Source organism: Cervus canadensis, chromosome 7 (genome assembly GCF_019320065.1).
Source record: "Cervus canadensis isolate Bull #8, Minnesota chromosome 7, ASM1932006v1, whole genome shotgun sequence".
In the NCBI taxonomy this organism is placed as follows: Eukaryota; Metazoa; Chordata; class Mammalia; order Artiodactyla; family Cervidae; genus Cervus; species Cervus canadensis.
In genome coordinates this window covers 56,936,903-56,952,580 of record NC_057392.1, presented here as the reverse complement: position 1 = coordinate 56,952,580, position 15,678 = coordinate 56,936,903, and the positions used below count along the sequence as shown (strand labels likewise).

Below are 15,678 nucleotides of genomic sequence, written 5' to 3'. Positions count from 1 at the left end.
TCCCTTATGCTTATCAGACAGCCATGGTCTAGCCCACACAGTCCTTTTGGGGGTGGGGGTTGTCTGTGAGCTGTCAGCCAAGAGCCTGGGAGATGTTTCAGGTGGGCAATACTGAGGCAAGTGTACCTCTAGAAGCTGGCCTAGTTTTGGAGTGAGGAGGCCACTCTGATTTGGGGGTTCATCAGAGGCTGGGTTCATTTTAGCACTTCCTGAGACGTTCATTTGACGAGGCAAGGCATTTGAGTGCCCAGTGGGAGAGTTTACCTGAGCAGCAGTCTGGGAAGTGTCACTTTAAAATGATATGTTTCTGGCCACACAGGGAAAGTAAATGGGAGAGAGACTGCCAAGGAGTAGAGAAGTTATAGCTGGGTCCTCCCATGTTAAAAGGTACATGCGAGTGGTGTGGCAGCAAACACCCCACTAGTTCTTCAGGACTGGAATAAAGACTGGAGAAGAGGGGGCAGGAATCTTCGGTGGAGAGATAAAGCCACAGCCCCAAGGGAACCAAGAGATAAAAGGGTAATATCCTCAGATCAAGTCTCAACACCTCTCTCTCCAGGGAAGCTAAACCACCCTCTCCTATTATCACTCCCTTTAGACAGCTTCAGTCTAAAACGAGAGACAAAGGGGTGGGGGCAGATTGGAGGGTCAGTAACAGCCCTTCGGCCTAAGCCCAGGCCACTAGCCTGGTAGTTGGGGGGTTAAAAATCAGCACTTAAAAGAAAACTCAAACCCTATTAAGCCCAGGCTTGGAGAACAGGGAGCAGCAGGGAAGCCAAAGGAAACTAATTTTGGAGGTTCTCCAAGCTGCCAATCACAAGCATATTTCTAACAGTCCCAGTGTTGTTTGAGTTGGTTGTTTTTCCACAGGCTGCACAATGGGGTCTGGTTATTCATTGAAAAGTCTGCAAGGGAGCCCCGCCCTCCATTCACAACCAATTTGGAATGCTCCATTCAGGCAAGGGGGGTGGGGAACTCAGCAGCTCAGCTCGCTGGGGCAGACGGAGCAGAGCCCAGCTGTCGCCGCAGGGATGCTTGCTCGCCCAGCGCGCAGTGTTTATGTAAGAAATTCAGACACTGCAGGCGCCTGCCTGCTCCACACTCTCCCTAAGACTCAGATGGCCGAGACCCTGGCTGAAATCTGCAAGGGTGTGCAAGTCAGCTCCAAGTGAGGTAGGCAAGTGCCCTCTGGCAAAAGGAATCTATCTTGCGCTGCCCACTTCAGAAACTGATTGTAGCTACCAGCTGAAACAGACTTCAGCGGTATTTCTCCTGCCCCCAGGGGTAAGCTGGTTTGCATTAGAGGACAGCTCTCTTTGGAAGCCAGCCTTTCCAGACTCCTTGCTTTTCCATTCCAGTAACAGTATTGGGAACCACCTGGTTTCCTCCCCAAGGGAGTGGGTCTCTGGAGACACTCACTACAGGAGTCTGACTTGCAAAGGGGGGAGGGGTCAAGCTACCTATTATGAACAGTTTCACAGTTCCTTTTCCTGGCTTTGCATCCGGCCTGAAAGGTTTATAATACCCCCACCCCCACCCCCGCCCCGAATGCTCATGAGACATCAAAAGAGAAAGAAGATCTATAGTCTGTGGGTGAAACCTACTCCAAGGGCAACGTAAAGTACAAGGCTAAAAACTGGTTGGGTTTCTCGTCTCAAACCTTCAATAATCACCCTAAGGAAGATGTTATGAAGCCAGTCTAGTGTAGACTTTGTTTCAAGGGAAGAATATGCTATTTCAGGAAACCAGATCCAGGGGATAAATTTTAGCACATGGGTTTTCCCTCTTTTTCATAACATATTGGACTATTCAAATGTCTTATGTGGACCCCTTCTCACTGCCTGCCCCCACTGCCACAAGCCAGTGAACTCAGATGTTTGACCACCGGAAGCACTTCTCTGAATCTAACTAACCAGGCTCCCCATTCAGTGCCTTGGCTGCTCTGCAGAGCAGTCTGAAACTCCTGGCCTTTTTAATAGCTAGATCATATCCTGCTCCCTGGAATCTTCACCCTCAGCTGCAGCTTTCGTCTAGATGCCTCCTCCAGTTAGGCAGGGGTGCCTCTTTGCTAGGCAGGGCCCCTTTATGAAGGGACTCTTCTCAACTGTAACATCTGAGTTTCTGAGTTGCTAGTCCACTGTCATTTACCTGCCAAACTTAAAGGTAGACTTAACCTTTTGGTTACACACTCGCATACTCATGTGCGCACCCACTCGGACACACTAGGGGCCTAGTGTCTTTGTGTCTCCTTTATTTTAAGCTGAGTCTTTTACAGGAATGGGACAATGATAGAAACTGACGACCAAAGCCTCTGTTAAATGAGCTTGATGAGTTCACAAAATGAATTTTTAAAAAAGAAACCTAATCCGGTACTGGCATCAGCATGCCTGGCGCTTGTCCAAGAGCTGGGAGCTGCAACATGACAAGACTCTGAGCTCCTTGGATTGCAAGTGGAGAAGCGCTATGTGCCAGGGCACAGATGGGGCCCAGGCTGCCTCAAGGGCAGCCATGTGCCCAAGGGGGGGCTGTCAGCATCTGAGCCCAGATGCGCTTTATCACAATTAAAACCTCAGAAACATGTGCAGGAACAGTCTCTGGGTAGAGGATTACACATCCGACCCTACCCCACCCCACCAGTGGTAATGTTTTTTCTAGGACTGAAGTTAAAACAGTGATACTAGATGGGTGAAATGGCAGATAATAGAAATTCTCAGCTTTATCAGACTACCCACATCTTAATCTTAAGGCAGAAGAATGCTGAAAAACAGGGGACAGACTGTAATTTCGTGATGCTGGGATTTTGTTACCTCTGGAATCTACAAAAGTGATCTGCCCAGCAGACACAGGTGTAATCTTCTATCCCAAGTCTTTTTCACCAAACATGGAAGACTGGAAAGGTTACTGGGTTTTATTAGAGGATTGAGAGCAGAGAGACATAGAAGAGGAAGAGAAAAAGTCTGTTGTTTTTAATAAACCTAACTGAATTAAAGTTAGATGAAAACAGATTTTGTGTAAACACATGGCTCTGTTCAATAAATGAGAATGCTAAGGCTTTGGTTCTTAGGAGTCCTGCATTATAAGGATTTTGGAGGCTATCAAGGATAGGATTTCAAATCATTTAGCCCTTTCTCAGTGGTAAGGTAGGGAGTGTGCTAGCTAACAAAGACATTGAAAGGTTTGTAAAACTTGGGAGTCAAATAACCTCTAGCTTTCCTGCTCTTGCTTTAGCTCTCTTGTTTCTTCTCTCTACCTTCAGAGCTATAGGCTCTGGAAAAGGATTAAATAAGAGCCTCAACTTCCTCAAGCCTCTTATTTTTAAAGTGCCTACTGCTGTCTTTTTCACCTTGGGTTAAGAAAGACTTTAGGTTGCTCCTTTCATACAGAGATGGCCCAAGAACAGAAAGCAAGTAAATGGAGAGTTTGCTACAGTATGTCTGGGGCCAAATGACCGCCCTCTCCCAAAGGAAGGCACCCCTTCCCTCACCATATCAACCTCCTGAGCAGTTAAAAAAAAAAAAATCCAGATGAATAATCTCATATTGAAATGGGATTAAGATCAATATACTTCAGGTTCAAGGGCTGCCATAACAGTTAATCCTATTTCCCCAGCCATCTATTGCAAATGTCTTTATGAAAAGTTGATTTTATCAGTTAATTAGCCAGTCTTAGGAAATTACCCTTACTTCCTCCAGTCAGTCCATTCTTTTTGAAGCACAGATCTAAAAAGAACACTTCAAGGGGAAAACACGGCCATTTGGATTTTAAAGCCATTCTTTAATCTATATTTGTTTAGAGATCATGTTTTAAAATAAGATTTTACCGTGCCTTCTCCTCAAAGTAAAATATTTCAGTTCTTCAAAATGCTGACAGGTATAACAGTCACAATATCACACTGAAACAAATGAGTGAAATTTAAAAAAATCAAAACTTAAATCTGCATTTAAAAACGCTATGTATATATGCTAGAATCTAGTAACTCTAGGTTTCCCTGAGGGCTCAGCGGTAAAGAATCCACCTGCAATGCAGGAGACGCAGGTTCAATCCCTGGGTCAGGAAGACTCCCTGGAGGAGGAACCAGCAACCCACTTCAGTATTTTTGCCTGGGAAATCCTATAGACAGAGGAGACTGGTGGGCTACAGTCCATGGGTCCCAAAGAATCAGTCTGAGAAGAAACAGTAATACCCTAAGATGCCCAAACAATCAGTTCAGAAAACTGAATATTAAGGTGTCCAAACAAACAGTTCAGAAAACTGAATTATCAAGTTCCAGCCCTAACCCAACACTAAGCACTTTGATTTTCCATTGTTATCCTGGGTTTCAATTTGCAGCTAATTCTGTAAGATGTAGTGCACACCTATTTACTGGCCCAGATTCCGTGGCTCGGTAGCTCTGCGTGTTACTGCACACATAGCTAAACACGTTTATAACATAGGATACATAGTGTGCACACACATGAATGGCTTTTGGAAAACATGTCAGTTTTCTGATTTTTCTGTTTTCTCATTTCTCTTTCTTCCAAATCCTATGCAAAAAAACTCAAAGCACCAAGGTACTGAATAGGTTTCTTGGGACTGTAGAATGAAGAGAACTATGGGTTAGACTGGACAGCCCACCCTCAGCCAGGCTTTCCCGAGGGCCAGCTCCAGGCATCTGAAATCATGAGGCAGCCTCTAGTGTGACAGTGCCCTTGGCTCTGCGGCTTTGTGAGAGCTTCTTTAAGGACAGGATTTTATATACTTTTCCTCCCTCATGTCACTTAACCCCTCCCATCTGCCCCTCATCACCAGTGTGTCTCCAGCTGTCTGGACCTTGTATTATCCCCTTAATAAAATGAAAGGGTTAGGCAAGACCATCTCTAAAAGTGACTTGTAGCTTAAACAATATGGGATCTTCAGGGTTATTTATCAGGATCAAGGGACAGTGGGTGGCAAAGGCAGAACCCCTATGTCTATAGGTGGCACTTTTTATTCCCTTGAACATGACCTTTAAGAGATTCTAGGGGGGATACTTAACTAACTACTGTATTTGTGAAGTAAGGGGAAATCTATACAACTAGAAGTAGGCTGGGCATTTCTATAAGACTTAAGAAATATCTCACGTCTCTTTTAACTCTTAAGAACAGTGGTTTCATTTATTTAAAAAAATAAAAAAAAACCCACTTATGAATGGATGCCTATGGGTAGGAACCCAAATCTGGAAAATATACAAAAATCTCTTTAGAAGTTGAGCTGATAGCGTTCACCAAAAAAAAGTAAGCCATCATCTTCAAACCTGAGCTTCTAAAATAAGTTACCCACATTACTTGGTATTTCTTTTTCTCTCACATGCATACAAAAACTCTCACATACAACATGGAAAACTAGTCAAGTCAACAGTAACAGGAAAGGTAGACTACTACTCACGGCAGGTCACATTAGAGTATTTGTTACAAATATTTCAGCCACTCTAGGGGAGGGATTTGCTTTACAGGGCAAGTGCAAGTTTGGTTTCCAGTTCATTGATCCAGTGATTTAAACCAGTTCGTAAGATTTCATTAAATTTGCATGAGCTTCTCCTACTTCCCTGGAACAGTCAGAGCTCTTCCAGAAGGGGGCTGGAGTGGAAGCTGATCCTCAATAGGAGATTGTGAGATGCATTCACAGAGAAAGGGTATGCCCAGCCCTGGGCTCTGCCAGCTCCCGAGAGTCTACACTGCCCGTCTCAACTGCAGTGAAAAGTCACACATATAACAGCAAGGAGAAATAGTTCAAGAATACACCTCCCCACATCTGTGTTCCTGCCTAACCTCTGTCTAAATCTATCCTTCTTTCGGTTCCATCTCTAGAAAGAAGAGTCAGAGAGGGGGGGATAATTCTCAAAGACTCTCTGACGCTACTCAAACATCTGCTTTATCCTTAAAAGACAGAAAACCCCAACCTTAAGAAGTTAAAGCAAAAAGCAAACAAAGAAACACATCACACTTGGTAAGCAGAAACATCTCCCAAAGCAGTTCCATTTTAGGTATGGCACTTTAAAGAATTTAGCACATTCTATCTGTCGAGCAGGAATTATTTTTAAGGAGCCAGAACAGAACACATTTATTGATTCCTTTACTGAAGCCTCTTCCTGCAGATAAATATCCAAATATTCTGTCTGCTGACATCTTTCTCTAAGGAACCTACCTCTGCTTCAGCACATGAAATCTATCTGAATGCAGTCATCTCACCTCCCTTCTAACTCTTTTGGGTTATAGAGAAACAAACAAAAGTGTCATAAAAGCATTTCAAAGAACCTCTGCCAAGAAAAGCCTCCCAAACAGACTGCAGTTTATGCTGCTCTGAGCAAGAACTGGAAAGGCTGGGCCAAACTGTCAACACAGAACAAAGTAGGATTACAATCCTGTCTTTTATCTTGCAAACACATGCGCGCACACGCACGCACGCACACACGCGCGCGTAAACACACACACTCACACACTTTAGGTTATCTTTCTTTAGCCCTTCAGTGGCAAGTTTCCCAATCATTTGAAAGCAATCAGAGGGCAATAATTAACATGCATTTACTTTCCTATAGAAAACATCCACAGCAAGCTGTGACAAAGCTAAGGTAACCCCACATCCGTGAGTTACAGTTTGTTCCCTTTTAAAGTTTTCTAGCGTCTCCCCATGAATATGAGGCCTATCATTAAAGAATGTTTAGCTGGTACCTCTGGCCTTTCATGTATTGATTTAGAACACACAGCTTTTACTTAGATCCAAAGATATCCTCAATCCCAGTGGCATTTTTACATACACACACACAAGATAAGACAAAGCTGGGAAGAATGTGTTGGTGCAAAAAGAGAAATCAAATCCTTGCCTGGCTCAGGTGCTTGCTATTATAAACTATGACTAAGACACAAATTTTTCTGTGATGCAACTCTCAAGAGGCAGCATTTTCTCCAGGCCTCTCTTCTAAACCTGCTCATTCGCCAGTGACTAATGCTCTCTAGAGCTGCCCTGTGCTGCTCAAATTTCATCAGCCAGCTTTGTCCTTGATAGCTCTGCCTGGACCATAAAAGCTCCCAGACCTGTTGAGGACAGCCCCCAAAAGACCAGTGCAAAGCTAACTATGCCCTTGCCAGCACTCTAGAGCCGTCTTCTGAGCTTCCACGGCATTTGTTATCTCAGTGATATGAGCACTTAAAGACCATTTTAAGTAAAGGTTTTTACTCTTCTCTGAATGATAGTCTTGACAACTACATGAAAAATAAGTGTAAGTCAGGTCACTCTGTGACCACTTTTTGGTCAACTTTGAGCTAGAAAAGAAATTGACAACATGTTGGGTGAAGCCACAATTAACTGGAATCTTCCATTAACTATTTTCTGCACCTTTAAAAGAAAAAAAATGTCAGGCTCATGATTTCTGTCAAGGATTTAATTTATAAAAACCCCAAAAAACCACTGGAAGAGAATGTCTGATTAATGGATGCTTAGTCCAGTAACTCATATAGTATAACTTTAGTTAACCTAAGAATTAGGATTTTTTGAACTTGAAGTTTTGCAAAATTCTTTAGGCAAAAATTTTAAGATAAAATCATGTTTGGTAAACCTTACCCACAATAAAATAAAAGCACTTTAGAAATAACTTCAGTAAGGAATGAAACAAGAGTTTGGGGAGGTGGTTAACTTTGAATTATTAAAAGAAACTAAACACATGGCAAACCCACTCCAGTATTCTTGCCTGGGGAATCCTGTGAATGGAGGAGCCTGGTGGGCTGCTGTCCATGGGGTTGCACAGAGTTGGACACGACTGAAGCGACTTAGCATGCAAACACATACCACTGTCCAAAGAGGCTGGCTACAGCTGAAAAGTATTCTAGACACGGATGATCGAGGACCAAACACTCTCAGAACACATGTGCCACCACCAGAAAGGTACTTACAGTTATCAGACTGAAAATCTGGGACAAACTGTTCGTCATCAGGAACTTGTGCTAGAAAAGAGATTTTTATTTTAGATCTTTAAGTTTTATTAAAAAGCACAGTAAAATGTTTTATGTGGAAAACAGAACAGCCAAGAAACTTGCCTTCAGCTAACCAAGCCTCTTGAAGTTGACTGAGATCCTGAAACAACTCTGGAATTGAAAACAGAAGACACCAGAATGAGGAGAATTCTCCTAGGGAGAAGAGGGAAGAAGCTGGCTGTGTGCTGCAGTTTTCACAGGGAACCACATGAACAAGCCACAACAGAGGGGAGAGCTGCACTACCTTCAGAATCGTGAGCCAGATCTGTGTCCAAAAACTTCCTCTTTCTGTCAATCACAGGCCGCCCTCTACTCTCCTCTGACCGAGATTTCTGAAAGAGGCCAACAGACAGTTAAGACGTCAGTGTAGTAAAGGGGCATGAAGGGGGCTGTGCCATAAGACTCACATTCGAAGAAGGAAGACAAAACAAACCAAAAGCCACATAAACTTACCCCTGGGACCATAAAAGGGACTTGTTGATCATAAAACCCATCCATGGTGCTTCCAACGTCTCTAATATCACTTTGGAAGGTCTCAGCATTGAGCAATTTCGGGGGGGAAGGGGTCCTCCTGTAACAGGAATTTGGGAGATTTTAGCCCAGGTGAGGGGAAAGAAATGAAGTGGTTTACTGCTTGTTCTTTTAGCAATGTTCTTTTCTGTGGGAAAACACTCACTTTGTCTGAGGTACTTAAAGACCACCACTCAAGGTGTAAGCTTTATAGACTGACCTGGGCTTGATTAAGGGCATCAAAGATTCATGGTATACTCAGTGCCAGATCCATTCACCTAGTCATTCTTTTAATCTTTTTTATTTAATCATTAAGATGATAGGTTTACTACCATCTGTCTCCTACCAAAAAAAAAAAAAGGACCTTATTTTCATTTAAAAAGATGATTTTAAGATTCTCTCTGTAAGAAGATTCCCCAGGGTGTTTGTAGTGTTATAGCTTGTTTGTTTTTTTTAAGACAATTTAATTTTTGATAGTACAGTGACAGGAAGTAGAGAAACTGGGTTTAAGCATTCCAAATTATTTTCAATTAAGAATCTGACATACATAGTGCTTCTAAAAGTATTTCGTAGGTCAGTGGTAAAATACTATATATAGTTCCAGGAATACAAGGATCCAAAGATATACTTATCTTCAGATACAACTCTTTATTAAAACTTAAATCTTTTGTCCAAACAGGTATAGTGTTTGTAGTGTCACTGATATCTCCATGGCAACTCACAAAGAAAGCTGTAACATTTCCAACTTTTAAAAGAATAAAATAGCTAAGAAAACTAATGCCTAAAGTTAACTAAATTCCATTGCACATATTTTAAATGCATCTCTACCACAGATCTTTAAAAATCATTAAAAGTAAAAGTATCATGGAAAGAAAAATCTGTTTATTATAGTGAAATCAATTTTTCTTACATGATTTAGAAAATTAAAACTGTTTCGGCACTGTCAAGTATTGGGTTTTGGAAAGAGAGGCTGGGGATCCAAATGGACAGGAGGGAACTGTTTCTAATTTGGGAGGTATAAAGTAACAATGTCAGGAAAGCACCATTCTTCAAACAAAAATGCAGTTAGGTCAATAAAATGGGAGAAATATTAATTTCACTCACCCCAGCTCTAAGCAATTCAAAATAATTAAGGATAAATCTTTTTAAACTAGTATACAAATTTTAAATAGGGAACCTTTTCTCAGTGGGCAATGGCATCTAATTTGTTTTTCACACTGTGTGAAGCATATCAAATTTTTGTATGTTAGTATACAGGGAAACCCCTCACCGCCAACCTCCCTTCCGCACCTTAGTCCAAGTAATAAGATATTTTCAAAGTCAGAAGGAGAGGAGCAAAACTACACACTTCATAACTTCCTAGAAAAACACTCCAGGTAGTTTGCCTGCATGCCTTCCAAAAGCGCTAAAAAGTTCAACATAAAGTTTTCTTCCCAAATGTCACCAACCCGTAAACAAAATCTGAAGAGGGCATCAGCAGCGAGTTGAAGGGCAAAAACACGAGTTCTCTGTAGCCTTCAAAAATTTGTCAGTTTAAATAAATCATGGCCTTAGAAATTCTGTAAACGTCCATAGAAGTGGACAACGGGTAGGAGATCGGAGGGGGAGATATTCTCAGAGATTCGCGATGAAATACGATTCACAAAAATACTTCACCATGAAGAGCAAAAATAGTTTTTAAAAAATTGACGAAGCTGTTAAAAGCAAACCCAAAATAGGAGGTATCGAAGGTCTTTAAAAAGCAGCTCTCAAAGTTCAAGGGCTAGAAAAATCGCGTTCGAAGAATACATATTTTTTTAAGCTTGAAGGGAAAGCTCGAGTTCATCCAGGAGTTTAGACCACTTCCTTTGTGCCCCCCCCCAACCCCCACCTCCCGGTACCCCCAGGAAAAACTTTAACACAGCTTGGCGGCGCGATCGAGGCCCCTCCCCCGCGGCGCGCAGCGGGCCCGGTTTTATGAATGAGAGAGCGAGCCGCGGCCGCCACATCAGGTAAAGGCTGTAACTGGATCCCTCGCACTGGGCCCCATTCACAAAACAAGACACACTTCCACCCAATTCCCAGCCTTCTCCATTCATGAAAACTCCTTCAGAGGAGCCCCCGCCCCCACTCCCAACGCAAGCCCTGCCTCCGACGCAGGCCCCTCACCCCAGCGTTTTAGGAAGAAAGCTCAATGCTTCATTCACAAAAAAAGGAAAGAAAAAAAAAAAGCCGCAGGGAGCAGCGAGCCAACGAAAGAAACCCGCTTCATTCATAAAGTCACCCACATTCATAAAAACGAGCTGCGGCGCCGGGAGCTACCAACCGCCTCCAATCCTTCCCCCACCCCAAAACCCTTCCAAACATCTCTCCTTGGCACCCCTCCTCAATCAGGAGTTCGGCTTCCCCCCTAGAGGTCCCCTCCCCTCTGAAAATTCGGTCAGATCCCCAACCCAGCTCGAAGCTCCAACATCTCTCCATCCCCCTCCGCACCCATCTTTTTCTTTTCCACCATCCCCAGGCCGCGGTTCTGATGTTCCCTGATTTCTCCAGAATCGCCGGCAACCTGACGCCCTCAGTCTGCTGGGGGTGGGATAAGGGGGATTGGGTGTACGCTTTCCACAACCTGAAACTTGCAGGGCCTGCATAAGTTCCTGGCCGACCCCCAGCACCACACGCTGCACATGCCTATGTCACTTAACCCCTCCCGGTACTGGGGTGGGGGTGCATCACCTCTCAAACATTCCCCCTAAGCTGCTTTCTGCCCCCTCCTCCCCACTGCAAAGATCTGCGGAGTGCCTCTTCTCGCGAGCCTCCAAGTCCCCTCGAGGTTCTCAGATCTCCAGAGACTGTAAAGACCGCAACTCCGCACCCCTCCCTCCCCACCCGGGAGCCCCCGCACCTCGCGCTCCCGCCGGCCTCCCCCGCGACGTGCGGAAACCCGTTCTCCTCGCGCTCCGGAACCGTTAGCCGCCCCCGTCCAACGCCTCCCAGGAACCGAACCGGACCGGGCCCCGGGAGGGTAGGCGGGCGGTCAGCTCCGCGAGGGAAGGGGGCCCAACCTCGATTTAAAAAGTGCACCCCGACTTTGAGGATTCTGAATCAGCCAGTGAACTCTAGCCAGCTGGGCCATTCCTGGACACCCCCCTCCGAAGCCCCCGTTGTCCACTTGACGCCCCCTCACCTGAGGCGGCGGCTCTCCTCCCCGTGCAGCGGCCCCGGGGCGCAGGCGCGCTCACGCACGCGCGCACCGGGCCTGGGAGCCTAGGCTAATGGCTGGGCCGAACCGCTCCGGGGACACTGAACCGCTCCGCGCACCAGCGGCTGGACTCTGCGCCGCAGCTGCCAACCAGGCTGGAGCGCTGGCCCGGCCCCCAGCGGCCTGCCGCTCCGCTCTCTGCTATTGGCCCGCGGCTGTAGGCCAGCCGCGTTCCCATTGGCCCGAGGCCGCCTAGCGGCTGTCCATCGCTTCTTGTTTACCCTGTCTGCGGGCAAATCCAGCCAAGCCGCCCCATCAACTCCGGTTCCCATTGGTCAACAGCGCGTCCCTCCCTACCCTTCAGGGGTCTGTTTTGCATAATTTATGCAGTGGGGGCCATTGACCAATCAGCTCAGGCTTGTTTATATAATGAATGTAAGGACGTTTTTCATTCATAAAAAACGCGACCTGTGGGGGAAGCTTAGCTGAGTCAGTGAAGCACTTAAAGGGGCAGAGAGCCTCGAGGAGCCGCCGTTCCTTCCTCGCAGCTCTCTCAACTTTTTATCGAGGTTTGGCTCTTTCCCCTTTCCCATTCACTCCTACTTCTCTCCCCCCATACCCCCCACTCCCAGCAACACCCCCGCCAGGATAGGGCTACTGGGCGCCAGTCGTTCGCAGCTGCAGAACCAAGAGAAGTTATCGTTTTAGCATTCAGGCGAGAGGAATCCGTCATTCCACCCAGAAAGAAACTCGCTGACCGACCTGGGCGTTCGGCCCACAGAAACACAGAAAACGGAAACCGAGCCCTCTAATCTTAGTTACCTTTAAGAGAGGCCTTAATTTCCTTTAACTAGGTTTCCAGTGGGGGAAGAATAAGCAGTATCTTCCTTTTAAAATCTGAGCTCTCAAACAGATTTTAGTTACTATTTTATACTGGCAGGCCAAGGCCCAAGCAAATCTCGGTTTCTCCCCACGTTTAATTGCAGTTTATAACCGCCAGAGTGGGTTTTAGGACCTGAGATGAGAGAGGGTCGGCGCTCAAAGAAATCCTCTCCAGAGACAACACCAGTCAGTCAGCCGACCTAGAAACATAAATCCTTCCGAAAGGGGCTTACAGAGTTAGATCGCCTGCCTCCCTCCTGGGGCTGCTGTTTTCCATTTAAGTGTTGAATGCAAGATGGTGTATTTGCGAATTAGATCCCGTGCAGCTGGGAACGATGAGAAGCTACTCTGCTTGCCAAACGACCGGGCACTAACTGCAATTGCTGAGATTCTTAACAGAGTGTTCCAGGAAACAAATAAGCAATCCTCTCCCCTCTCCGCCCCCTCTGTCCCCTCCTGTGAAGGCCGTGGGGCGGCTCTCTACTCTCCCAGGATCCTGGGGCTTGTGAGGGAGTTCTTCTGTTCTCATTTGTGTGCCCTGCCATTCACCCCGTGTGCCAGGGGTGGAGAGGAAAGAAGCCAAATATCAAGAGAGAGCCCCTAATAAAAGGGGGCCCTGGCCAACTCTGGGGCTGCCTCCTACCAGCATGGAGACTGGAGTGTGGATTTTAGAGAAAAAAAAAACTTTTTTTAAGTCAAAATTTGCCCACTTTCTTTTCTGCTTCCACTTAGGGTTCTTGTTAGTCACTCAGTCTTGACCCACTCTTTGAGGCCCTGTGGTACAACTGTAGCCTGCCAGGCTCTGCTGTCCATGGGATTCTCCAGGTAAGAACATTGGAGTGGGTTGCCATGCTTCCCTCCAGGGGATCTTCCTGATCCAGGGACCAAAACTGGGTCTCCTGCATTGCAGGCAGATTCTTTACCATCGAACTACTAAGGAAGCCTTGGTCTGTTATTTATAGCCAAGAAAGATTGGAATTCACCAAAGGAAACCTGTAATTCCTAGACCCAGTGCTGACAAGCATGAACCTTTGCAAAAGAATGGGATGGGCATGAGTGGGTGGGTGGGAAAGTCCTCTGAACTTTTGGCAAACAGTTCCATGATACCTAGGGCTTCCCGAATAGCTCAGTTCGTAAAGAATCCACTTGCAATGCAGGAGACCCCGGTTCGATTCCTGGGTCAGGAAGATCTGCTGGAAGAGTCCTGGGTTGAGAAGAAGAGATAGGCTACCCACTCTAGTATTCTTGGGCTTCCCTTGTGACTCAGTTGGTAAAGAATCTGCCTGCAATGTGGAAGACCTGAGTTTAATCCCTGGGTTGGAAGATCCCCTGGAGAAGAGAAAGGCTACCCACTCCAGTATTCTGGCCTGGAGAATTCCATGGACTGTATAGTCCATGGAGTTGCAAAGAATTGTACACCACTGAGCGATTTTCACTTCACTTCACTTCACTTCACTTCACTTCCATGGTATCTAGTGTCCTAGGAGAGCAATATGCTACCCACCCCAGCTGCAGTGAAGTTTTCCCTTAGTGAGCAAACCCCTAGACCAGTTGTGCTCCCTATATGTTGCTGAGTGCTGTCTCCCTCCCTAGACTCAAGGCCCAGGTAGTTCCAGGTTCCAGTCCTCCTCCTCCCCAACTTGTCTGCCCTCCTCCTGCTCCATTTCATCCCATCTTGTGTTGCCCTCTGATCTAGTTTCTCCAGAAGAGCTCAGAACTCCTCTTCAATCTGTCTTCAGGCCCCAACCTTTGGGTAGGCCGGCAGCCCATGGGGCCACATGTCCTTTACCATATAAGCCTTGGCACATCAATCACACTGGCTACAGGGAAACTATACAGGACACTAAAGTGAATTCCTCCATGGGGTTGGACTTGAAGCCTAAAGTGTAACTTGGATGACCTTTGCCTCAAGCCAAGGTTCTCCACCCCACCTTGGGAAGAAAAGCTGGGTGTTTAAGTGGTAATGATGCATGGTTGCTTAGTCATGTCCAACTCTTTGTGACCCCCATGGACTGTAGCCCATCCTGGCAGAAATACTGGAGTGGGTTGCCATTTCCTCCTTCAGGGGATCTGAGTCTCCTGCTTTGGCAGGCGGATTCTTTACCACTGTACCATCTGGGAAGCCCAAGTGGTAACAGCAGCTAGATTGGAGGCAGGGAAGGAGTTGGAGGATGGATTTTTAGGAGAAGATTGTCATCAACAGAAGATCATGAAGGGATTTGAACCAGAGCAGAGCTCTTGCCAACTAATTAGTCATTCAGTAAACATTTATTTTGTACCCAATACTCAGCCAAACCCTGTGTGCAGCAAAAATGTTAGCAATGAGTAAGATCCAGTCCTTGTTTTGGAGGAGCCCACCATCTCTTATACCATTCAACGACTTGAGTTTACCTAATGTAAAACCTGTTCATGCCATGTTCAATTCTGTACAGATTCTCTCATTTAATCCTCATAAGAATAGAATTGAAGTGGTCTCTATAAAGTACAGATATTAACAATAGACAACAAACAAAGGCACAGATTAACTCATCTGCCAATAGTTGCACATCTTGTAGGTTTGTGAACCTGGATAGCACTAAGGCAAGTAGGCTTCAGACCCCATGTGTGGCAGACATAGCATGTGTCTCTGCTTAGAAAACCACCAGGAAATATAATTTGAACCCCAAATTGTAGGGGGCAGAACTGGTTGAAGTCATAAGGAGTCAGATTTTTAACTCAGTATAGGGTTAGGAAGGACTTTGGAATGTGTGCAGTGGTTCCAAAAGGAATACTGCTGCTAGTAATGAGTCTCCTGTCACAAGAGGCATTAGGGCAGAAAGATTCAATGCAGAGGGACTATGACACTGGGTGGGCTAGATGAACTTAGAGGATTGCTCCAGATCTAAGAATATGACTCTGAGGATTAGGAGCTTCTGTTAGATGGGGATCAGGCCCTGGGCTCAGGCATCTTGGCTCTGCCATGAAATGTGAGGGTATAACTCATGATGAACTTGCCTGACTGACTCCTGGGCTCAGAGTTGGTTCCTTACTGATAAGTTGTTTATCATGCCTCTTGTCTTCACCTCTTTCTCCTGCTTCTCCTTCTTCATGATTTACCTCCTCAGCTCCCATCCCCATCCCACC

General features: G+C 45.7%; 1 protein-coding gene across 2 annotated transcripts in view; it reads right to left on the bottom strand.

The window, feature by feature from the left end:
• ETV5 (ETS variant transcription factor 5) overlaps positions 1 to 11,851 on the bottom strand; it is a 57,975-nt gene extending 46,124 nt beyond the window's left edge. Inside the window, exons 1-5 of one of the 2 annotated variants that reach the window (XM_043473484.1) lie at positions 11,659 to 11,851; positions 8,439 to 8,556; positions 8,230 to 8,317; positions 8,049 to 8,138; positions 7,905 to 7,955 (exon numbers count right to left, since the gene is read on the bottom strand). In XM_043473484.1, coding sequence (XP_043329419.1) covers positions 7,905 to 7,955; positions 8,049 to 8,138; positions 8,230 to 8,317; positions 8,439 to 8,483 — 274 coding nt within the window. In that variant the 5' untranslated portion in view covers positions 8,484 to 8,556; positions 11,659 to 11,851. The remainder of the gene's footprint in view (positions 1 to 7,904; positions 7,956 to 8,048; positions 8,139 to 8,229; positions 8,318 to 8,438; positions 8,557 to 11,658) is intronic. The other variant, XM_043473485.1, reaches the window with a different exon arrangement.
• Between the last annotated feature and the right edge of the window lie 3,827 nt (positions 11,852 to 15,678).